Source organism: Odontesthes bonariensis, chromosome 14 (assembly GCF_027942865.1).
Source record: "Odontesthes bonariensis isolate fOdoBon6 chromosome 14, fOdoBon6.hap1, whole genome shotgun sequence".
Classification (NCBI taxonomy): domain Eukaryota; kingdom Metazoa; phylum Chordata; class Actinopteri; order Atheriniformes; family Atherinopsidae; genus Odontesthes; species Odontesthes bonariensis.
The window spans coordinates 33,583,542-33,608,768 of NC_134519.1; the positions used below are offsets into that span (position 1 = coordinate 33,583,542).

The 25,227-nt window shown below is 39.7% G+C and overlaps 1 protein-coding gene and 1 pseudogene across 1 annotated transcript in view; both read left to right on the top strand.

The window, feature by feature from the left end:
• The first annotated feature begins 5,365 nt into the window (after positions 1-5,365).
• LOC142399433 (dual specificity protein phosphatase CDC14AB-like) overlaps positions 5,366-25,227 on the top strand; it is a 30,870-nt gene continuing 11,008 nt past the window's right edge. Inside the window, exons 1-8 of the mRNA XM_075484092.1 lie at positions 5,366-5,402; positions 7,306-7,396; positions 11,882-11,957; positions 12,086-12,178; positions 12,274-12,353; positions 12,492-12,558; positions 12,697-12,759; positions 13,705-13,786. Of these exons, the coding sequence (XP_075340207.1) occupies positions 5,366-5,402; positions 7,306-7,396; positions 11,882-11,957; positions 12,086-12,178; positions 12,274-12,353; positions 12,492-12,558; positions 12,697-12,759; positions 13,705-13,786 (589 nt within the window). The remainder of the gene's footprint in view (positions 5,403-7,305; positions 7,397-11,881; positions 11,958-12,085; positions 12,179-12,273; positions 12,354-12,491; positions 12,559-12,696; positions 12,760-13,704; positions 13,787-25,227) is intronic.
• On the top strand, positions 14,183-19,209 carry LOC142398651 (uncharacterized; annotated as a pseudogene).

Genomic DNA, 25,227 nt, shown 5'->3' on the forward strand with positions numbered 1-25,227 from the left:
ACAGTCCCCTGTGGTGCTCCTGTGCTGCTGATCACCTGGTTAGACACACAATTCTTTAGTCTGACAAACTGTGGTCTGTTTGTCAGGTAGTCATTAATCCAGGTGATTGTTGAGGCCTCCACCTGAGTCTTCTGGAGTTTCAGACGAAGCAGATCAGGCTGAATTGTGTTAAATGCACTGGAGAAATCAAAGAACATGATCCTCACAGTGCTGCCTGCTTTGTCCAGATGACAGTGGGTTTGTTGAAGCAGGTGTATGATAGCGTCTTCAACTCCAACTCCATGGCGATAAGCAAACTGCAGGGGGTCCTGATATGTGCTGGTTTGCTTACACAGGTGGGTCAACAGGAGTCTCTCCAGGACCTTCATGATGTGGGATGTCAGGGCAACAGGTCTGTAGTCATTGATGTCTGAAAGGTGAGTTTTCTTTGGTACCGGAACCAGACAGGATGCCTTCCACAACAGTGGTACCTTCTCTTGGGTCAAGCTAAGGTTGAAAAGGTGTTGCAGAATCCCACAGAGCTGCTCTGCACAGGCCTTCAGGACTCGGGGGCTGACACCATCTGGACCTGCAGCCTTGTTCCGGTTCAGTCTCTCCAACTGCCTCTTCACCTGACTTCTAGAAACAGAAAAGTGGGAGGGGGAGGCAAAGGGGACAGCAGCATCTCCTGATTTGGTTGAAGACAAACTAGTGGAAGCAGAAGAATCCATGACTGAGGTGGAGGTGGAGATGTTACAGGAAAGCTGTGGGTCAGAGGAGGGTGGGATGTCTCTTTGGCTGGGAACAGGAGGGGAGGATGGTGAGCTTGTTCCTGAACTGAACCTGTTGAAGAATGTGTTCAGCTCATTTGCTCTGTCCAGACTTCCATCCATCCGATCCTCCCTCTGCTTGAGGCCTGTGATCTTCTTCATTCCTGACCACACATCTCTGATATTGTTCCTCTGCAGTTTACTCTCAAGCTTCTTTCTATACACATCCTTGCTCTCTCTGATCTTGACTTTGAGCTGCTTCTGTATACTCCTCAGTAACTCCCTGTCTCGCTCCCTAAAGGCTCTTTTTTTCTTGTTCAATAGTTCCTTTAGCTCACTGGTGATCCAGGGTTTGTTATTAGGGAAGCATCTCACTGTTCTGGTGGGGATGGTGTTGTCCACACAGAAGTTTATATAGTCAGTCACACACTCAGTCATGGCATTAATGTCCTCTCCATGTGGCTTACAAAGAGAAATCCAATCGGTTGCATCAAAACAACCCTGTAAGGCTTCTTCAGCTTCCTGTGACCACTTTCTAACAGTCCTTTTTGTGACAGGTAGTCTCTGGACAAGGGGTTTATATGCTGAACAGAGAAAAACAAGGTTGTGATCTGATTTACCCAGGGGAGGTCTTGATTTGGAATTGTATGAATCCTTGACATTTGTGTAAAACAAATCCAATGTCTTGTTTTCTCTGGTAGAGCAGCTGACAAACTGTTGAAAAGTTGGCAGTGTTGCAGAGAGTGAGGCATGATTAAAATCACCAGATATTGCCACAAAAGAATTGGGGTGTTGTGTCTGTATCTTAGCAACAACGGAACTGATGACATCACATGCAGTGTCGGCAACAGCTGAGGGTGGAATGTAAACAGCCACCAAAACAACACTGGTGAACTCTCTTGGCAAATAATATGGACGAAAACTTACTGCCAATAGTTCAATGTCAGGACTGCAGAGACACAGTAACATGTCCTGGGTGACACCATCTGTTGTTGACAAGCACTGCCAATCCACCCCCTTTCCTTTTCCTGCTACTCTTTAAATCTCGATCTGCTCGTACAGTCAGGAAGCCCGGCAGAGAGACGCTGGAGTCGGGGATATGATCCTGCAGCCATGTCTCAATAAAACACATAATGCTACATTCCCGATATTCTTGCTGAGTCCTTGTCAAGGCTAGAAGTTCATCCAACTTGTTAGCTAACGATCTTACATTGCCCATGATGACGGATGGCAGAGATGGTTTGAACTTCTTCTTTCTTTCTCTCCTCTTTGCTCCTGCTCTGCATCCACGACGCCTCCTTTTCAATTCCAGGGGGATTTCTGGCTTCAGTTGTCGAATTATTTCTGCTTTTCCAATGTTAATCAGCTGCTCCCTGTTGTAAACCACCCTGTTGCTATGGTTATGCATCATATCAAAAGAGCAAAATATACAAAAGTATTGGGAAAAATCAATCCACCTGCACAGCATCCAAGGCAGGAAGGAACAGTTGTCCAAAAAAATGCAATTTCTTCCAAGAAAAAACAGGAAGGAAATTTAGAAAAAAGGAAAATCTCAATGTGAGATACAGAGCTACTCCAACGTGCTGCCACCCTCAGCGGTGCATTCTAGAACTTGAAATGATTGAAATGATTTTAATTGTTTCTCTTTATATTCTTTTATGTATTTTAATGCTTCTTTCACTCCCTGCTGCAATGCTTTTATTTTATGTAAAGCACTTTGAATTGTTTGTACATTTCAATTCAATTCAGTTCATTTTTATTTATATAGCGCCAAATACAACAAATGTCATCTCAAGGCACTTAGATAATAAAGTCCAATTCAAGCCAATTGGAATTCAATTAATTATTTATATAGCACATGAAATGTGCTATATAAATCAATTTGATTTGATACGTTTCTTTGTACATTTATACTTTTATATATATATATATATATATTTTTTTTTCTTCTTCCCCTGGCTAAACAGTTTTGTTATGTATATAATTGTTAATAAAGTTTTAAAAAAAACTTGTGTGGTAGTTACCATAGCGACAGTGCGTGTTGTTGATGACACACAGCACGCATGCCCAAAGTCTCTCGCAATGGCGTAGCCACGGGTGTGCCACCCAAAGAGGCAGCTGGCACACCCAAAAAATTGCCATCAGACGATGCGTTGCGACACCTGCACCTGCCAACCTGGTGTAGCGTTATTTCTGAGGAAATGATAAATGCGTTCAATCGCCAAGCTACGCCGTCTTCCCCTTTAAAGTGAGAGCAGCGCAGTGCGCACAGGTAAGCAGCAATATCGCTGTGTCCTTTACTCTGCTGCTGAGCCCAATAGTTGTGTTCAGATGCTTAAATAGCTTTGTTGATCATGCGTAATGTGGATACGTTATGGCTCTGTGAGAGTACGTCTATGAGTGTGTTATATTTCACTATGTTCATCTCATTGGGCACGCAATCTATGTGTCGCGTGTGTTTTGAAGTTTGCAGCGCGTTTCTCTCTCGCTTTGTGTTTTGAAGTTTGCAGTGCGTTTCTCTCGCATGTGTTTTGAAGTTTGCAGCGCGTTTCTCTCTCGCATGTGTTTTAAAGTTTGCAGCGCGTTTCTCTCTCGCTTTGTGTTTTAAAGTTTGCAGCGCGTTTCTCTCTCGCTTTGTGTTTTAAAGTTTGCAGAGCGTTTCTCTTTCGCTTTGTGTTTTAAAGTTTGCAGCGCGTTTCTCTCTCGCTTTGTGTTTTAAAGTTTGCAGCGCGTTTCTCTCTCGCTTTGTGTTTTAAAGTTTGCAGAGCGTTTCTCTCTCGCTTTGTGTTTTAAAGTTTGCTGCACGTTTCTCTCTCGCTTTGTGTTTTAAAGTTTGCAGAGCGTTTCTCTCTCGCTTTGTGTTTTAAAGTTTGCTGCACGTTTCTCTCTCGCTTTGTGTTTTAAAGTTTGCAGAGCGTTTCTCTCTCGCTTTGTGTTTTAAAGTTTGCAGCGCGTTTCTCTCTCGCTTTGTGTTTTGAAGTTTGCAGCGCGTTTCTCTCCCGCTTTGTGTTTTGAAGTTTGCAGCGCGTTTCTCTCGCGTGTAATTTGAAGTTTGCAGCGCGTTTCTCTCGCGTGTAATTTGAAGTTTGCAGCGCGTGTGCTCAAGTCGTTTGTGATTGCCGCATTTTTCTCTTGCAGCGTTTTACTGTTGGATTTGTTTTACCGTTTGCAATGCGTTTGCACGTGTCGGCTACCGTAACACTCTGTTGAAATTACATTTGGCACACCCAGAATATGCTGGTGCACACCCAATGTCTTTTTTCTGGCTGCGATAGTGCTCTCTAGCTACTGTTTTATTAAACAGTCGCGCTACTCTTGGCTCTTCAAGTATAAAAATGACCTCACGGTTTTGTGGGAGACCAAAATCATCGTCCTGCAGTCAGTTTCACGTGTGATTTATATACCACAATTTAAGCAACAACAACAACAACAACAACTACAAAAATACCGAGGACACGACTTCTGTGTCCTCAATGGTAGTTACGGCCTTGGTTGGTTTCAAGGCATTTGAATTTTGCACATTTGCACAAAATTCATTTTCATGTGGAAATATTTGCGAGGTTGTGGAGTTCCTCTAAAAAAAAAAAAAGGCTTTAATAGGCTATTAAAGGAAGAGTCGGAATGGCGGGATATTTATAAAAAATAAAACATACCGCCATTCCGACAATGGGAGGAAAAAAGTGTCGGAATGACGGGATGTTTGATAGAAAATTAAGTGTTGCCATTACGACAATTGGAGGCCCATGTCGGACTTGTGGGATGTTGGAATGGCGGCTTGTAACCCAAAGATATACTGGCCTGAGAAAATCCTATTACCAAAACATACACTGACTCTGAACCATTCCATGATATTGCAATGACACTGCACTACACTCGTGGTATATTGGAATTCGATACTATTTTATTTTATTCATTAAAATGACAATGAATATCATAAGTAATCTCACACAATAATCTATTTTGATTGTGGATGCCATTCACAGATATTGAAATGACATATTCTTAATCAGCATTTAAAAAAAAAAAAAAAACAGCTATTACATAAAGGCGCATTACTGGAAAGGGGATTACAGGAATACACACAAGCACAGTTCATCCAATCCACTTCTAGCAGGCTTTGGCAACATGCACACTAGCGCACGCTCAGTTGTGCGTGTGTGTGTGTGTGCGTGAAGCCTCTGACAGAGCATATGCGAAGGAGGCGACTGATGAGAGTCCCTTCGACTTAGACAGCTTGTTAGGACTGTGCTTCTGCTCTCTAGAATATTTACTGAAATATTTTATTTCTGTTTCTCTGAGTTCAAGCGGAGTCAAAACGCTTATTTGGCTTTGAATACTATTTTACGGCTGCAGGTTTCTATGAGACTGGAGCTGCAACAATTTTCAACCTCCAGAGTTATTGTGACTTCACTTACAGCTTGATGTTTCTAAGCACCAAGCGATGTCGCTAAAGTTGTGAAAAGGAGCTAGCGCCATTATGTTTTACAGTGAACTCGTGATTTTCAGGGCAGGTGTCAGGTTACAGGATAACTAGCTTGATTAAAAATAGGAAAAAGGGACAACATATCAAGTCACTGAGCGGATACCGTCACAGGAATTCCTTGATCCTGGGTCAAATGGCAGACGAATGTGAACAATCGGAATTTATTAAAGGTAAGGTTTGGATGGTGTTTATTTTGTAATAAATATATGAACCTCGTATATATCAATCTTGACTGGTAGAGATTATTTCATGTGTATTTGGGTAGGTTTTAGTTGTCCACTGGGACTTCTACTGGATAATAAATTATTTTGAATGTCAAAATAAGTCTTAAGCTATTCGTCATTTGTATATTTTGACCAGGAAAAAAATACCCAGGAAATATGTGCAAAAACTGATCAGAACATGTGCCGACAGAAATGGAAATAATGTACAAGGCAGAACAATTTTTTTCTAATTCTAAAAAGCCTGAAAGTCAATATGGTCTGGTATGGTCATAATTTTTATTCAACTCAGTCTAAATATCGACAAGATTACCTGCCTGCTTCCATTTAATTGATATCCTCTCTGACGTGGCTTTGGCAAAAAGTAAGTGGATTACCTTAAGGTCTGTATGCATCTCTCAGGTCCTGTGTCAGTTTATTGCTGGATGTTTCACAAGAATGTCATCCTCAGAATTTATTGCTCTGTCGTAGATAGTTTGCAGGTCTGCCACTTCTTCTTTTCTCCTCTACTTTTCCAGTTTCCTTAAACTTATGAAGTACACACTTCATACAATACCGAGATATGCCAAATGTTTTGTTATTAGCTTTTCTATAATTACCTTGTTCCTGCACAAACACAGACATAAAAATGTCTGTCAACCAGTGTTCTCTTTGGATGTAGACACAGCATACAAAATGGAAACAAATTGTCTTTGCAACAGGCTGCTTGTGACAAAATGCCTGAAGCTACGATTTAAAATGTGTTCTTTGTTTCGTGTAGTTTTAATGCTTGAATAATTTATAGGTCAGTGTTAAGTAACCTAACGAACATAAAAATACATTTCTCTAAGAATGTTCAGGTTCAAGGACTCAACTAAAAATGACCAAGAAAAGATTAGAGAAAATTTTGAAAGACCTCCAGAAAGCTTGGGGAACTATTGCCACTTGAAAATATTACAATAAAGTCTGGCTGCTTGGAAGCAAAAGGTGAATGCAATGAAATGAGAGGTGGCTCAAGAATGGCAACACTTTGACAAAATATACATACATTTTAAATCACTGTTATTTTCAGTGTCCATAATGAATAAATTATAAATGTTGGGGTACTGGTTTAGTAGAATTGGTAGCTCGATAAAGTCTCTCAACAGGAAATGGGTTTCCTTTCGAGCAACTTTTTGTACAGGCCACTAGTGTCACAAAAATCTTTAAAAATATTAATAAGTGATAAATGGTCATAAACTTAGAGAAGAAAATAGTTATTTTCATCAATGGAGTGGCGAAGTGTTTTTAAGTACTACCGGTACTTAGTATTAAAGTTATCAAGTTACTTTGTCTTTATGCATCCATGTGTGTATTGCAAGAAATACATGCTAATATTGAATTTAGAAGATTTATAATTGATTTGGTTTGTCGAAAAGAAAAAAAAAATTGCTTATAGACATAAAATGTGGATCAAGCTGTTGCCCTGATCCACAGCACATACAAGTTTGTATAACCTTTTTTAACTGATTTGCTCTCGAGTAGATCTGCAACACTCACTACAGTAGTGCTTAGATTAAGTTGAAATTGGATAAAGTAACTGACACAAGCATTAGTTTTAGGGTGAGAAGATTTGGCATCAGGTTGCCAAGGGGCCTCAGTTAAGCAGGAAACTTGAATTTTTTTTTTAATTTAAGCTAAAGAACACATCCCTGACGAAGGTTCCACTGGAAATACTTAACTCTTGTGCACAACAAAATGCTCTTTACTACCAAATTTGCCAGCATGTTTTGCTTGGAAGGAGGAGGGATTGATGTTTTTTTTTAATCTATTACATGAAGCCAGAATTGTGATTAAACTGAACTCACAACACCTATCTGTCTGTATCCCACAGGCCGGCTGTACTTTGCCAGTCTACGTGTCAAACCAAAGAACTCTGCAAACACACACTACTTTAGCACGGATGAAGAGTTCATATATGAGAGGTAAGTCTTAATAAGTAGTTTCAGCTAAGCTTTCTGATCTAGTCTGAATAATAGATATTATATCTATGGGATAATACAGAATTCAAGTCAGCAATACGTAGCAATATGTAGGCAGTGTTGTTAATTCTGGGCTTAACAGCAGTTGATATGAACAGCATGTGATTAAAGGTTGCCATTAGTTAAATGTAGGTTTTGAAAATGTTTAAAAGTCATGCTTGTTCTCTGAAGAATTGAATTGGTGTTGTGCTGAGAACAGCTGAAAAATCAGTTAAAGATATTTGGAAAATATCCAAAACTCATATTCATGCTATATATAAGTGCACCTTTATAATTTGTGTGCAATTTTCATTGTTGTACATATTATCACCTATAGCAAATCACATTTGACATTATCTACATTATTGGAGTCTGTTAGATGTTACCTGTAATAAAAAAAAAAAAAAACTACTTTCATGAAGTTGACTTTTTTTTTTTTTATTGAGGTCATGTTGCTTCCACTTTTTTCTTTTTGTCAAATAATGAACTTTGACACTCTGATGAGTAAGTATATTAAGCTATTTTTCTTTGGGCTGCACGGTGGTGTGGTGGTTAGCACTGTTGCCTCACAGCAAGAAGGTTCCAGGTTCAACACCCAGCTGGGGCCTTTCTGTGTGGAGTTTGCATGTTCTCCCCGTGTATGCGTGGGTTCTCTCCAGGTACTCTGGCTTCCTCCCACTGTCCAAAAAATCATGCATGTTAGGTTGACCACCTGCTGGTGGTGGTCGGAGGGGCCGATGGTGCCGGTGCATGGCAGCCATGCCTCCGTCAGTGTGCCCCAGGGCAGCTGTGGCTACAATTCAGTAGTCTGCCACCATCAGCATAGCACTTTGAGATTCCGTATGAAATGAAAAGTGCTTTACAAATGTAATTGATTATTATTATTATTATTATTCAGTCATGGGAGAACTGAAAACAGCAACCAGGCAATCATCAGTCATTTTACCAAACAACAGGTCTAACTTGTTTTGATATGTTTACTCTGGTAGACATCACAACATTTCCATAATTATCTCTTGAAACCTGAGTGTTTTTTTGATGTCAGAGCAAATATGGAAATTGTCTTGTAAAGTTGAGGTCAGTAGGGGTCCTCCTTAACTTGGGGCCCCAAGTGACCATGCTAATTACAATAATAAGATGAGATATACTTTATTGATCCAACACCGGGATCAATAGAGCACAGTGCAATAGAAAAATAAAAGAAGAATAAAAACAAATTGGGGCAAACTGAAATAGAACTAGAAATGCACTCAGAGAGTGCAGACCTCCGCCAAGGAAGCTTTGTCGCCACCTTGTGGCAGGTCGCAAGATTGCAGCACGAACAGACAAACATCCAGACCAACAGACTCGGGCGATCACATAACCTCCTGGGCGGAGGTAATAATGTAATGAAAAACAAGTTTTTACAAAGAAATGATGAACAAAATTATATACAGATGTAATGTGCAAATTGACATAAATATTTCTAAGTATGTATAAATATAAAGTATTAAATCATTAAAGTGAATGTATGTATGAATATTAAATAATTAAGGTGAATTCATATATATACAGACTATATACAGAATAGCAGGACTTCAAATGACATCAAGATTTCAAAGACATCAAAAATCAAGATTTCTTTAGAGTACAATTTTAGTTTTGAAGTGCTTTAAATTACTTCTGTGTGAAGTCTGTTCGGAGTGGCTAAGCCCATTTCTAGTTGAGCATACACATGCAGGAGTAATTATACATTTTGTATATATGTATCTATATCTATATATGTATAGATATAGATATATATTCTCCTATTTGTTCAGCCAGTGGTTATGATCCCATTGTGAGATGTAGGTCAAGATGAGATCAGTGGCTGTGGCCTACTATTGCAAAGGGATTTAGGACAAATACTTGATGACAACATTCAGGCAGGATGCTTAAAGGCATGGTTGGTACACCTAATGATCTAGCAAGGGAGCTAGCAAGATTTGAAAGTGGCACCTCCGCTGAGTATTTCTTGAGTGAAGGTGCAAACTATTGGGTTTGTAGAGCTGTTTGGCATTAGCAAAAAGAAATACAGCATATATGCTTCAGAAAGGTCACTGCACTTAAAGGTGTGCCCCACTAGCTTGTGTTATACTGCATAGAATACGTTTTATTTGTGTCTGAACGGTGCAGGATAAACTTGTGAAGTCAAACAGTTGGACTGCAAAGTAGCTTGTATTTTCATAGGTCTTCTCTTGTCCACTCAAAGCACTTTTGCACTTGTTTATCAGTGTCTCACGTTGTATTGGAGGAATTTTGGCATACTTTCCTTTAAATGTTGCCCAAGTTCATTGAAGTTGTGGGAACTTGTTCGTGTACAGCTCTCAAAACAGTGTTTCAACTAGTTTGATATTTGGACTTTGACAGGGCCACTGCAACACTATGATTATTTTTCAGCTGTTCAGTTGAAGTTGTGCTGGTATGCTTCGGGCAAATTGGTACACTTATCACACACGAAAAAAGACAAAACAAAGAATTATTGTTTCAGTCAAAACCAAACTGTAATATATGTTAACATGTTGGTCTGACCAAAATTCTATGATTGGGAATTTCACAAATACATAATATGTAAAAGTTTCTTAATTATCACAAAGATCAAACCATTTAACGGGGGGAAAAAAGCGTGACAGGAAGAAGGCAATAAAACAATGATTAAGAAGATTAGAAACTAACAAAAATCAGCAAAACTACAAAGATGCAAGAATACAAGAAATGACTAACAAAACAGCTGATGTCAACAAAAGGTAAAAAGGGTTTTACTATTGCAGAGAGACACAAACTGTTCTTGTTACAGCTATGAAATAGCCCATTCACACAAGGTGGAACCCAAAAGCAGATTGACATTGAGATATGGAAGGAAAAACAGTTTATTAGGAGAAGTGAGTTGAAAGGCAAATCCACTTTGGTGATAATCTCTAAGAAGAGAAGGAGTAGTTAGATTGGTCCAGGAGTATTCAATAACAAATGATCTGTCGCTCAGTGAGCGCTTACCATGATTTCAAGAGGGGTCCAGCGAAGGAGGAGGTAGGGGAGTGATAAAAGCTGCGGTGTGGTTGTCCAAGATGGTGGAGGGGCTAGCAGGCAGGCACAAAAGCAGGCAAGTGGTATATTTGCAAGTTGTCAGTCTAGACACAGACAGTCTAGGGTGCAAGTTTGGTCTTAGCTTTGGTAGGGACACTATCCAACTAACTAACACTAACTTTTCAAACTTATTAGAAAAACTTTTGAATATTACAGGAATAGCCAAGATTTAGGCTTTATGGAACCAACTTTGTTTATAATTCAAAAATAGAGAGAAAAAAACATCTCCTGAATAAAAAAAAAATACAAATGTAAAATAAAACTAGCCTCCTAGCCTACATAACATTCACATCAAAACACCTTAATAACACTTTTCCATAGTAAATTAGTGTTTACATTAGGCTAGAAGGCTAGCATTGTGTGGGTAGTTAGCTACTACTACTCTCTGGGTGGTGAAATAACTTTTGATGTCTCTTTTCTTTTTCGGTGACATTTTCTATTTACAAAGCAGAAACGCGGGCAAAAATGTTGAGACCAAACAAAATAATAATGTGAGGATTTACTTTCATGATTTTGCGGCATCAAGCCTGTCTGCAACAGCCAATCTGATATTTTACCGTCAATCCAGTGTCTTACAGCAACTCTGCCACAAGCGCGTCTCTTTGTCGGGAGCGGTGGCGAGAATGGCTGAAGGTCAGCCTATCAAATGGCAGCATATCTAACCTTGATGCAATGCAAGTTACACTGAACATTGCACGTCATTGAGACGGCACATCGGAAAAATAGTTCTCTACAAATTCTTAATACTACGAATGAGTTTGTGAAAATGTTATATTTAATGCATTATGTAAAAAAATTGTTGTATTAGAATATTATCAAAAATATTGTTAGAGACAACTCTGTCTTTCCCAAACTTTGGTTGTGACTTGTCCCTATGTTCCCTATGCAAACTTTATGCCCTTGATCAGCAGGGATATCCAAGATCACAGGAGAAGCAAAGTTAAACTGATAACATAGGGAGAGACACAGAAAGCTTTCTCAAAAAACACATTGGTCGGCCTGATTACCACGGAATCAGTGAGAACAATCTAGCGAAGACTGGAGCTCCTTAAGATCCTTAAGAAGCCAACTCTAAACGAACGCAGATGTGCTGACAGGAGCATTCCAGACTCTGCCCCAGATACCTGCTCGGCCCTGCCTGAAACTCAGAACGCAACCAAAACACCACAGCCAAATGCAATCATGACAGTGCTCTGTGTAATGTATCACATTTACTATAAACACATATTGTTATGTATGGTGCTGTCTTTTGTTTTTTCTATGTTTTAAATGCAGGAAAAATGTAATAGATTATTTTATATATGAGTATATATATGACATGTCTTTCATTCATTCATTCATCAACAGTTTCTATGCAGACTTTGGGCCCCTCAACCTGGCCATGCTCAACAGATACTGTTGCAAACTCAACAAGAAACTCAAGGTGATGAAGAATTTAGATTAAAGATCGAAGATAGTCTAACCATTTTTTAAAAGTTTGATGAAAAGCTCTTTGAAGTAAGTTTATGTTTTACGTTATTGATTCTGCATTTTGAACTTTTGTGTTTGTAGTCCTTCACAATGTCTAGAAAGAAACTGGTCCATTATACAAGTTATGACCAGAAGAAGAGAGCCAATGCTGCTGTTCTTATCGGTGCCTATGCTGTAAATATGTTTATGAATATCTTCATCTATCCATTATTCTGTCTATTAGCCCAACAGTTTATTATCATTAACCCAATTCGACCTATGCCCTATAGATTATCTATTTGAAAAGAAGTCCTGAAGACACTTATAGGATGCTAATCTCAGGAAACAATACAAGCTACCTGCCATTCAGGTGCCCCCACTCCACATACACACACACACACACACACACACACACACACACACACACACCCTATTAAATTGCATCTTTAAAATCAGTCCAACTGAATCAACATAGCCATATTATTGTGCATGTATGTGTGTTCCACAGAGATGCAGCAGTGGGAGAGTGCTCCTTCAGCCTCACCGTCCTGGACTGTTTGCAAGGAATACGCAAGGTGAGCCACATGCATAGAAAAGCCAGACTACATCCCAAAAATCCCTTTAACACTCGGACACAGACAGACAGTTGAGGCGAGTCAGCTGCACTGACTTAATTTAAAGAGCTGTCCTCTCTCCACTATCCTTTCCTGCAGGCATTACAGCATGGCATCCTGGATTTTGAAAGTTTCAGTGCTGAGGAATATGAACATTATGAGGTGAGGAGGATTATGATGGTAAATGCAAAACACCTCTGAATGCAGAGACATTAAGTTGAATACTTGCTGTCTCTGCATTCAGCTATTTCAATGCACCTCACAATTTAATCTGAATTGATCAAATAAATACTTTTTCTTGAAGTAGTGAATATTACCCTGTATGAGGCTGATCTGATGTAGAATTAAAAAAAAAGATTGACAACATTGAAAATACAAGAAACAATAACAAATGTCATATACTTCTGAACTCTAAAGCAAAAATAATTATGGGTGCCAATGTCGAAAGGCATTGGCACACGTATTACTTTTGCGCATACTTATTTGGCTTCCGTTTCCGTCACGATTCTCGGCGCATAACTAGTCGGATGCTTAGACAAATTAAAAAAAAAAAAAAAAAGAAATACATCAAACCGTGTCCCTCGAACAGGAATAGTGTGCTTGTATTTTTCTTTCTCATTACTCAAACAGTTTTCCAGAAAATCTAAAAAAAAAAAGGGGAAATTCCTCCCATAAGAAATTAATGTGACAAACTAAGCCCAATTTGGAGCCCTATAATTCAGCCATAGTTCATCATAGAGACATCATTCAAAGTTTAAATGGGTCAGAAAGACAAAGATTAAGACAAAGATTAAAAAAATTGTGCTCTGACAGGAGTCCTCCCACACTACTGTGATGAAGTCACCCACTCATATTTCACACTCAAGATTAATCAGAAAAACCTAACTTCTCTCACGTGCACAGTGTCTGCTACACCTACACAAATTATACATCAAAACTCAAGCATTTTGTCTTCTTTCACCCAATGTGACCGTCATTGTGCTAGGCCTCACGGTTTTCTCTCAAATTGCCTCTGAGCAAACTCTATTTTATTCACTTAACTATTTAAAGATGATCTATATTGATGGATTGTTGAGATGTGTTACTTTTTTCTGTATGTGTTTTAAGCGAGTTGAAAATGGAGACATGACCTGGATCATCCCAAGAAAATTTCTGGCATTCAGCAGCCCTCGCTGCAAGACGGAAAATGGTGAGTCAGATTTTATCTAACCTAACTTCTAAATCTCAAATTTCCCAATTTATATACCACCAAATTACAGTAAATCTCATCTCAAGGCACTTCAAAGAAACAATCCAATTCAAGTCAATAAGAATCCAATTCACTGTAATACAATTATAATACAATCAAATGCAATTACGCTTTGCTTTGCGGTAATACGTATTGCATCACTTCCTGTTACCTTGCTTATGTACTGTGGAATTTCTTGCTCCTCTTGGACTACTGATAATCACTTTATTTCTACCTATAACTTACACAATTTTGCATAGTTAACTCTATAGCTTACCGTTCTGTTCTAACACACTCCTACAGATCTTTAATCTGTATTCTCACTTTTTAGCGGTGTGTCTGGTTCTCTAGCTTAGCATGGCTACCAGTTCTCTCCCTCCATCTCCTGCTTTCACCTGCTCCGTGTGTCAGATGTTTAGTTACTCCTCTGCCTCCTTTAGCGATAATGGTACATGTAACAAATGTAGTCTTTTTGTAGTTTTGGAGGCGAGGTTATCTGAATTGGAAGCTCGGCTCTGCACTGTTGAAAATCAACCGATAGCGAGTCAGGTCCCTTTAGTCATTGCGGAGCCACCTAGTGTAGCTAGCTCCATTAGCCGCCCCCAAGCAGAACCCGAGCAGCCGGGATCACGGGGTGGCTGGGTGACTGTGACTGGTGAAGAGGCATAGCTCTAAAGTCAAGCCCGTTGTTCACCATCGACCTGTCAACGCTTCAAACAGATTTTCCCCACTCAGCGACACACCCGCTGAGGACAAAACCCTGGTAATTGGCAGCTCTATAGTCAGAAACGTGGCATTAGAGGCACCAGCGACCATAGTCAAATGCATTCCAGGGGCCAGAGCGGGCGACGTAGAATCCTATTTAAAACTGCTGGCTAAGGATAAACATAAATACGGTAAAATAGTTATTCACGTCGGCGTTAATCACACCCGGTTACGCCAATCGGAGATCACTAAAATTAATGTTGCATCGGTGTGTAATTTTGCCAAAACAATGTCGGACTCCGTAGTTTTCTCTGGACTAGGGATGTCGAAATTTAAAAAAAGTCTTGACCGACCACTGAGCCTCATTAGTCGATTAAAGTCGGTCACCGAAAATTCTATAAGTGCCATTTATGATATCTGTGTCCTGTCGCGCGTCTTTCTCTGCCGACTGGTTAGGCTCCCACCACACAATTAATGTTGGTTCGTGCCCTTGGTATTATACATTTTCCCCAATCATTGACCACTAGTTCTAGGCGTACTTGTGGAGGAATAAGGGTTTTGGGTAGAAAAATAATTGCTGTGCCTGCGCAGACACGCACAGCCACACATTACGCGCAACGGCGCCCTTCCAGTCACTGTACTTTTTAAACACGAATCAAACGCGGCACCGAACTCGGGCTGTTAAAAGCCCCCATTACAAAGTCACAAACAGAGAACGGTGCATTTGGCGGTGTTACAGGAAAGTAGGTTAACCAATGACTTCGTTAGAAAAAAAACTTACCGAATGCCAACAGCCTCTGTGGCGTAGCTAGATGCTGCACAAAATCCTTTGCAATAAGTTCCTGTCGTCTTGCTATTTAAGTACAGATGAATATATCACAACAAGTAGGCTAAGTTAGTCTTGTGTCTTTTGCCATTACAGTGTTACAATTATTATTATGTTGTAGTCCACACGCAGCCACATTGGCTTTATTTAGGTTAATAGTGGCGATTTTTTTTTTAATTGCGCAGACAGGACCCGTCATGTACGGCGTACAAGTTGCAACCGATGTAAGAGAGGACCTCTGAGGAGGGCTCTACGTGAGCTCTGCTGCGGTTGTTCTTCCATCGTGGGATGGCTTCTATAGCAGGGTCCCTGCTATAGAAGTCCGACTTCTGACAGCTGTTCTGAGAACAAGCTGGGGCCCAATAGGATTCCTGTATTAGTTAGTAAAAGAAGGAATCGAAAACAGTCAACCTGCTGGGTGAATTTATCTAATCTGTTAACGGTACCACGTACAACTCAGAATACAACAGAGACCAGTGTAAACTCCACAAAGCTAGCCTTACTTAATATTAGATCTCTGTCCAATAAGTCACTGTTAGTTAATGACTTCATAATTTCACACAATTTAGATTTTCTTTTTCTGACAGAAACATGGTTAACAGAGAGCACAAGTGCTACTGTTCTTAATAAAGCAGCTCCCCCAAACTTTAGTTTTATGGTTAAATGCCGAAATGGGAGGAAAGGTGGGGGGGAGGCTGCCTTATTTAAAGATACATTCCAGTGTAAAGAGATATCATTTGGTGATTTCACTTCTTTTGAATATCTGAGTTTTATTTTAAAGGGTGTTCCTAAAATCCTGTTCTTAATCATTTACAGATCTCCAGGATACTGTGCAAGTTTTATTGATGATTTTTCTGAATTATTGTCTGTTATTTCGACTGATTTGAACCATTTTATCTTGACCGGGGATTTTAACATTCACATGGATAATATGACGGATGGTACTGCCAAAGAATTTTCTTCTGTGATGGACATGTTTGGTTTGTGGCAGCGTGTAACAGAACTAACCCACCTTCGAGGTCACATTCTGGACCTGGTCATTTCTAAAGGTGTTGATATTTCTTCTGTTGTTGTTACTGATTTGGCCTTGTCTGACCATTTTTGTATTTTATTTGATTTACATATTACTCAGAATGTTCAAACAACCAGCTTCTCAGTTAAGAAGAGGTACATCAATGAGAAAACAAGCGGTCAGTTTAGGGAGGCCATAGTTATGTTACCAACAATGAGCGCTGAGTCGGTTGAAGGAATGCTGGATCATTTTAACTTGAAAATTTTTAATGTAATGGAAGCTGTTGCACCGATAAGAATCAAGAGCACCTTGATCAAACAGAAAACCCCATGGAGAAACACCACTACGGTCAAAAACCTGAAAAGAGAATGCAGGAAAGCTGAACGTAAATGGAGGAAAACAAAGCTTCAGATTCACTATGAGCTATACAAAGAAAGCCTGCGTAGTTATAACAATGAGCTGTGCAAGGCCAGACAGCTGCATTTATCTGAAATGATTAATAAGAATGTCAACAAGTCTCGAACTCTGTTTGCTATGGTTGAAAAACTCACAAATCCTCCTAAACAGTCAAACCCAGACCTCCTCTCCACTGAGAAATGCAATGAATTTGCCAACTTTTTTAGCCAAAAAATCAAAACAATTAGACAAAACATTAACGCAACAAAGACAAACAAGAAAACTAATCTGTGTCTAAAACCTAGAAATAACTCTGACGTTATGTCACAATTTAATATTGTTAATTTAAAAATCCTAGAGGAAACAGTTCGGCAGCTGAAATCAACAACTTGTTCTCTGGACATAATACCATCCGACTTTTTAAAAACTGTTTTTACCTCAGTAGAAAGTGATCTCCTACGAATAGTTAACAGCTCACTGGCATCAGGCATTTTTCCCAAGTCACTAAAGACAGCTGCCATTAAGCCACTCCTAAAGAAGAGAACTCTAGACGCCTCTATGATGAACAACTACAGACCTGTCTCTAACCTCTCTTTTATATCCAAGATTATTGAGAAAGTTGTATTTAACCAGCTCAATGACTTTCTGAATGAAAGTGGAAGTCTTGATAAGTTTCAATCAGGCTTCAGACGTCATCACAGCACTGAAACAGCTCTGGTCAAAGTGTTAAACGACATTAGGTTGAATACTGATTCTGGTAATGTTTCAGTCCTGGTTCTGTTGGACCTCAGCGCTGCGTTTGATACTGTAGATCACAGAATCCTGTTGCACAGGCTGGAAAACTGGGTTGGACTTTCTGGAGCGGTCCTTAACTGGTTCAGGTCCTACTTAGAAGGCCGGAGTTATTTTGTTACTATTGGCAGCTATGAATCTGAGCGAGTGGCCATGACTTGTGGAGTCCCCCAGGGGTCAATTCTTGGACCTCTTCTGTTTAACTTGTATATGCTCCCTTTGGGTCAGATATTGCAGAATTTTAACATCAATTATCACAGTTATGCAGACGATACACAACTTTATGTGTCTCTGTCACCGGACGACTGCAGCCCAGCAGACGTACTGTGTCAGTGTCTGGAGGAAGTAAACACCTGGATGAGAGAGAATTTTCTACAATTAAATGAAGACAAAACTGAGATCATTCTGTTTGGTAGCAAAGAGAAGAGGGTCAGCGTTGGTAAATATCTTGAGACTCGGGACCTTACAATCACTGACCAAGTTGGTAACCTCGGAGTGTTGATAGACTCAGATCTGACTTTCAGCAGCCACATCAAAGCTGTCACCAAGGCAGCTTTTTACCACCTCAGAAATATCAACATAATTAAAGGTTTCCTCTCCCAAAAAGACCAGGAGAAACTCATCCATGCATTCATCTCCAGTAGACTCGATTACTGTAACGCTCTTTTAACTGGACTTCCCAAAAAGAGCATTAAACATCTGCAGCTCATCCAGAACGCTGCTGCTGGAGTTTTAACCCGGACTAAGAGATCTGAACACATCACACCAGTGTTAAAATCTTTACACTGGCTTCCAGTCAGTCACAGAATAGATTTTAAAAGCCTGCTGATGGTTTACAAATCCCAGAATGGTTTAGGCCCAAAATACATCTGTGATATGTTCAGAGAATATAAACCCAGCAGAGCACTTAGATCCAAGGATTCAGGCCAGCTGGTCCAGTCCAGAGTCCAAACTAAACATGGAGAAGCAGCATTTAGCTGTTATGCTGCAAATAAGTGGAACAAACTGCCACTGGAGATTAAACTTTCACCAAATGTAGACATTTTTAAATCCAGGTTAAAAACATTTCTTTTCTCATGTGTCTATGCATGAAATATCTTTTAACTTATCTAGACTGTTGCCTGATTTTAAATTCATTTAAATGATTTTATTTGTTTCTCTTTATATTCTTTTATGTATTTTTAATGCTTCTTGCACTCCCTGCTGCAATGCTTTTATTTTATGTAAAGCACTTTGAACTGTTTGTACATGAAATGTGCTATACAAATAAATTTGATTTGATTTGATTTGATAACATTTCTAAAGATATAGTGAGTTTTTTTTTTTTTTTTTTTTTTTTTAAACCGACGGCAGAAAAATTCTAACCGGACGACGTTGATTCGGTCAACCATCGGTCATACGGTCATCGGTTAACATCCCTACTCTGGACCCCTGCCAAATCTGACCAGTCATGACATGTTTAGCCGCATGTCCTCCTTCAATCGCTGGTTGTCTAGATGGTGTCCAGCAAACAACGTGGGCTACATAGATAATTGGCAATCTTTCTGGAGAAAACCTGGTCTGATGAGGAGAGACGGCATCCATCCCACTTTGGAAGGAGCGGCTCTCATTTCTAGAAATATGGACAAATTTATTTGTCACCCTAAAACATGACAACCCAGGGCTCAGACCAGGATGCAGAGTTGTAGTCTTACACACTTCTCTGCAGCTTCCCACCTGCTGCTACCCACCCAATCAATTAACACAAAAGGAGCAAATCCTCTTGTGCAAAAAGAAATTATTAAAACAAAAACTTTAACTGGACAAAAACATCAAACTATAAAATGTGGTTTGCTGAATATCAGATCTCTCCTTTCGAAGTCTCTGTTAGTGAATGAGTTGATTTGTGATCATCATATTGATATATTTTGTCTTACAGAAACCTGGCTGCAGCAGGAGGATCATGTTAGCATTAATGAAGCAACTCCCTCTGACTGTTTAAATGTTCACGTTCCTCGAACCACAGGCAGAGGAGGAGGAGTGGCAGCTATTTTCAGATCAGGGTTAATAATCAGTCCCAGGCCAAAGATTAGTTTGAGCTCTTTTGAATCTCTGATTCTCAGTTTTTCCCACGCAAAGTGGAAATCCCAGAAACCTCTTGTGTTTGTTGTTGTGTATCGTCCACCTGGCCCTTATTCTGAGTTTCTGTCTGAATTCTCAGAGTTTTTATCCCAGTTAGTGCTGAGTACAGATAAAGTCATTGTAGTGGGTGACTTTAATATTCATGTAGATGTTGAAAATGACAGCCTAAATATGAACTTTAATTCTATATTAGACTATTGGATTTTCTCAGAGTGTTCACAGACCGACTCACTGCCTTATCACACCCTTGATCTTGTGCTGACTTATGGCATTGAGAGTGAACAGTTAACAGTGTTCCCTCATAACCCTGTCTTATCTGACCATTTTTTTGATAACCTTTGAGTTTACATTACTTGACTATACAGTTTCTGAGAAGAAGTTTACATATAGAAGGTGTCTATCAGAGGATGCTGTAACCAGATTTAAAGAATTAATTCCATCTTCCTTTTCTTCACTGCCATGTGCAGAGATGACAGAGGACGACTACCTAAACTTTACTCCAGAAACACTTGACTCTCTTGTTGACAGCACTATAGTTTCAATATGTACAGCACTGGACAATGTTGCCCCTCTGAAAAGGAAGCTAATCAGTCAGAAGAGGTTGGCTCGTTGGTATTTCACAGCTGCGTGCTTTAAAGCAGACTGCAAGAAAGCTGGAGAGACAGTGGCGTTCCTCTAATTTAGAAGAGTCTCAATTAGTCTGGAAAGATAGTTTAATAACGTATAAGAAAGCCCTTCGTAAAGCTAGAACTGCTTATTATTCATCATTGATAGAAGAGAATAAGAACAGGTTTCTTTTCAGCACTGTAGCCAGTCTGACAAAGAGTCCAAGCTCTGTTGAGCCAGGTATTCCTTTAACTCTCAGCAGTGATGATTTCATGAGCTTCTTTATCAATAAAATTGTTTCTATCAGAGAGTAGATTGATGGAGTCCTTCCCACTATTATCAGTGATGTATCATCAAGTACAGCAGCTTTAGAAGCATTTTTAGAACCTGATTTGTATTTAGACGGCTTCTGTCCAGTTGATCTCTCTGATCTAACGACAGCAATAGTCTCTTCTAAACCATCAACTTGTATTTTAGACCCAATCCCAACCAGACTGTTCAAGGAGGTTTTCCCCTTAATTGACACTTCCATATTGGATTTGATCAATCTGTCTTTGTTGACATGATATGTACCTCGGCCTTTTAAGGTTTCTGTAATTAGACCTTTACTTAAAAAACCTACTCTTGATTCAGAAGTGTTTGCTAATTATAGACCTATATCCAATCTCCCTTTTATGTCTAAAGTTCTTGAAAAAATAGTTGCAGCTCAGCTTTGTGATCATTTACACATAATTAATCTGTTTGAAGAGTTTCAGTCAGGATTCAGAGTGCATCATAGTACATAAACGGCACTGGTGAAAATTACCAATGATCTCCTCTTAGCCTCTGATAGCGGACTGGTGTTTGTGCTTGTCCTGTTGGATCTCAGTGCTGCATTTGATACGACTGATCACAACATTCTATTACAAAGTATATTACAGTATCTTATTAAAGAGACTTGAACATGTTATTGGGATTAAAGGAACTGCATTAGGCTGGTTTAAGTCATATTTATCTGATAGATTTCAGTTTGTTCTTGTAAATGAAGAATCTTCCTCACACACATGTACGTGAGGAAGTCATGGAGTTCCTCAGGGTTCTGTGCTTGGACCAATTCTTTTCGTTTTATACAGGCTTCCATTAGGTAATATTATTAGACAGCATAGCATAAATTTCCATTGCTATGCTGATGATACTCAGTTGTACTTATCTATAAAACCAGATGAACCCAATAGGTTGGTCAGATTACAAGCATGTCTTAAAGACATAAAGACCTGGATGACTCAGAACTGTCTGCTTCTAAATTCAGACAAAACTGAAGTCGTTATCTTTGGACCTGAGCGCTTCAGGGAGAGATTGTCTAGCTATATAGTTACTCTAGATGGTATTTCCTTGGCTTTTAGTTCTACAGTGAGGAACCTTGGAGTTATTTTTGACCAGAATTTATCATTTGACTCGCATATAAAACAGGTTTCTAGGACTGCCTTCTTTCATCTTCGTAATATTGTTAAAATCAGGAACATCTTGTCTCAGAGTGATGCAGAAAAACTAGTCCATGCATTTGTTACTTCAAGATTGGACTACTGTAATTCTTTATTATTGGGCTGTCCCACATATTCTCTGAAAAGCCTTCAGCTGATCCAAAATGCTGCAGCCAGAGTTCTGATGAGATCTAACAGGTGAGATCATATTTCTCCAGTTTTAGCTTCTCTTCATTGGCTTCCTGTTAAATTCAGAATAGAATTTAAGATTCTTCTCCTCACATATAAAGCTCTTAATGACTGAGCTCCATCATATCTTAAAGATCTCATTATAAGATATTTTCCTAACAGAGCACTTCGCTCGCAAACTGCAGGTTTACCTGAGGTTCCCAGAGTTTCTAAAAGTAGAATGGGAGGCAGAGCCCTCAGTTATCAGGCCCCTCTCTTGTGAAATAAGCTGCCAGTAAATGTCCGGGAAGCAGACACCCTTTCCACTTTTAAGACCAGGCTTAAAACTTTCCTTTTTGATAAAGCTTATAGTTAGGGATGGCTCAGGTGATCCTGAAACATCCCATAGTTAAGCTGCTATAGGCCTAGACTGCTGGGGGGCCTCATCTGTCACAGCTTTCCTCACTTTACTCTCTTTTCCCCCTGTTTAATTTCTCAAATGATATTATGTACATGTGACATTATTGTGGTCATTAACTCGTGTTTCCCTGTTCCAACAGATATCCTTTGAATGGTGTTACAGTGGGTTTTTTCCCCTCTTTTCTGTCTTCTCAAACCCCAGCTGGTGGAGGCGGATGGCCACCCTTCCTGACTCTGGTTCTGCCAGAGGTTTCTTCCTGTTAAAAGGGAGTTGTTCCTTTCCACAGTCGCCTCAGGCATGCTCAGGATGGGAGATTGGACTGAAGACAAGTTTCGGTGCAATCTGTTGGTTTCCTTAGCTAGGAAATTGTTTTTGAATCGGCTCTATATGAATGAATTGGATTATTTTATAAATAATTGTGATTACAATGAATTGAATTCCAATTGGCTTGAATTGGACTTTATTATTTAAGTGCCTTGAGATGACATTTGTTGTATTTGGCGCTATATAAATAAAAATTAATTGAATTGAATTCATTGATTTCCAAAAAAGTCCAATTCATACACACCAAGCTATTTAAAAAAAAAAAGAAAAAAGTAGCCTACCAACAGATTGCACCGAAACTTCTCTTCAAACCAATCCCCTGTCCTGAGCGTGCACAGGGTGACTGTGGAAAGAAAAAACTCCCTTTCAACAGGAAGAATCCTCTTGTAGAACCAGACTCAGGAAGGGTGGCCATCCGCTTCGACCAACTGGGGTTTGAGAGGACAGGAAAGAGGGGACAACAAACGTGAAAACACCACGCCAGGGATACCTGCTGAGAAAGAGAAATACAAGTTAATGACAACAGTAATGTTATATGTCCACAGAGAAAAATGAGAAGAGTGAGGAAAGATTTATAATAGGAGGTCCCCCAGGAATCTATGCCAAAAGCAGTATGATTATGGTATGTTTTATAGGGTCACCTGAGCCGTCCCTAACTACAAGCTTTGTCAAAAAGAAAAGTTTTAAACCTACTCTTGAAGTTAGAGAGGGTGTCTGCTTCCCGGACGTATACTGGCAACTGGTTCCACAAGAGGGGCCTGATAACTGAAAACTCTGCCTCTCATTCTACGTTTAGAAACTCTAGGAACCATAAGTAGACCTGCAGTTTGAGAGTGAAGTGGTCTGTTACGAGAGCTTTAAGGCTCTAGCATCGTTGCCGCGTCTGCTAGCGCGAGCGGTGTTGATGACGTCACGATTTCGTGCCGGCTATAATATAGTGGCGCTATATAAGTCGATGCGCCAGTAGTTGCAATTTTCTCCGTCACAGAGGTGTCGCTGCAACGTGAAGGTTACCGCTACTCTACAACCATACGTGGTCCCTGTGCTGTTTCACTGCAGTTTCCTACAGGTGCCTGTACAAACGCACCTCATGACTGAGCCTGGTCTCACATTGGTCCATCCGGTTTGTCGTTCTCAGCGCAGCCAAGTTACAAAAATCGACTGGTGCACAACAACGCGCTGCGCCGTCTTTTCAAGGCAAGCGCCATGCCTGAAATGTCATTTTGATGTCACAGGCCACCACCGCCGTGAGCGACGCGTCAACTATAAATCCGCCTTTATGGTATGATCGAGCTTGGTCATTCAGAGCTTTATATGTAAGAATAAGAATTTTAAATCCTATTTTGAATTTGACAGGGAGCCAATGAAGAGAAGCTAAAACTGGAGAAATATAATCTCTCCCGCCAGTTCTCTCAGAACTCTGGCTGCAGCATTTTGCAATCAAAGGGAGCAAGTTCAGTTTTGTCTGAATTTAGGAGCAGAAAATTCTAAGTCATCCAGGTCTTTATGTTTTTAAGACATGCTTGTAGTCTAACCAACTGATGGTTTCATCTAGTTTCATAGATAGGTATAGATAAATTTAAATTTATGCCATGCTGTCTAATAACGTTACCCAATTGAAGCAAGTGTAAAGTAAAAAGAATCAGTTCAAGCACAGAACCCTGAGGAACTCCATGACTTACTCTGGTTTGTGAGGAAGATTCTTCATTTACAAGAACAAACTGGAATCTATCAGATAAATATGACTTAAACCAGCCTAATGCAGTTCCTTTAGTCCCAATAACAGGTTGAAGCCTTTGTAATAGAATGTTGTGATCAGTCGTATCAAATGCAGCACTGAGATCCAATAGGACAAGCATAGACGCAACCACTATCAGAGGCTAAGAGGAAATCATTGGTAACTTTCAGAAGTGCTGTTTCTGTGCTATAATGTTGAGCAGCAACGGTTTTCTTAAGAGCTTTAGACATAAAAGGGAGGTTGGATGTAGGTCAATAATTAACTAACATTCTATCAAGAGTAAGTTTTTAAAGCAACGGTTTAATTACAGCAAGCTTAGAACATACATTCATGGTACATAGGCTGTCAACAAAGACAGATTGATCAAATCCAATATGGAAGTATTGATAATGGGGAAAATCTCCTTGAACAGAGTGGTTGAGATTGGGTCTAAAATACAAGTCGATGGTTTAGAAGAGACTATTGTTGTTGTCAGCTCAGAGTTCGACTGGACTGAGACTAAGCACTGAGAGTTAAAGGAATACATGGCTCAACAGATCTCTGACTCTTTGTCAGCCTGCAGTACTGAAAGGAAACCTGGGATTGTTCTTTTGATCTTCTATCAATGATGAATAGTAAGCAGTTCTAGCTTTACGAAGGGCTTTCTTATACGTTATTAAACTATCTTTCCAGACAAATTGAGACTTCTAAATTAGAGGAACGCCATTTTCTTTCCAACCATCTTGCTGTCTGCTTTAAAGCATGCGGCTGTGAATTATGCCAAGGAGCCAGCTTCTTCTGACTTTCTCTTCCACATTTTTCCAATGTTGTGCACATTGAAATGATAGTGTTGT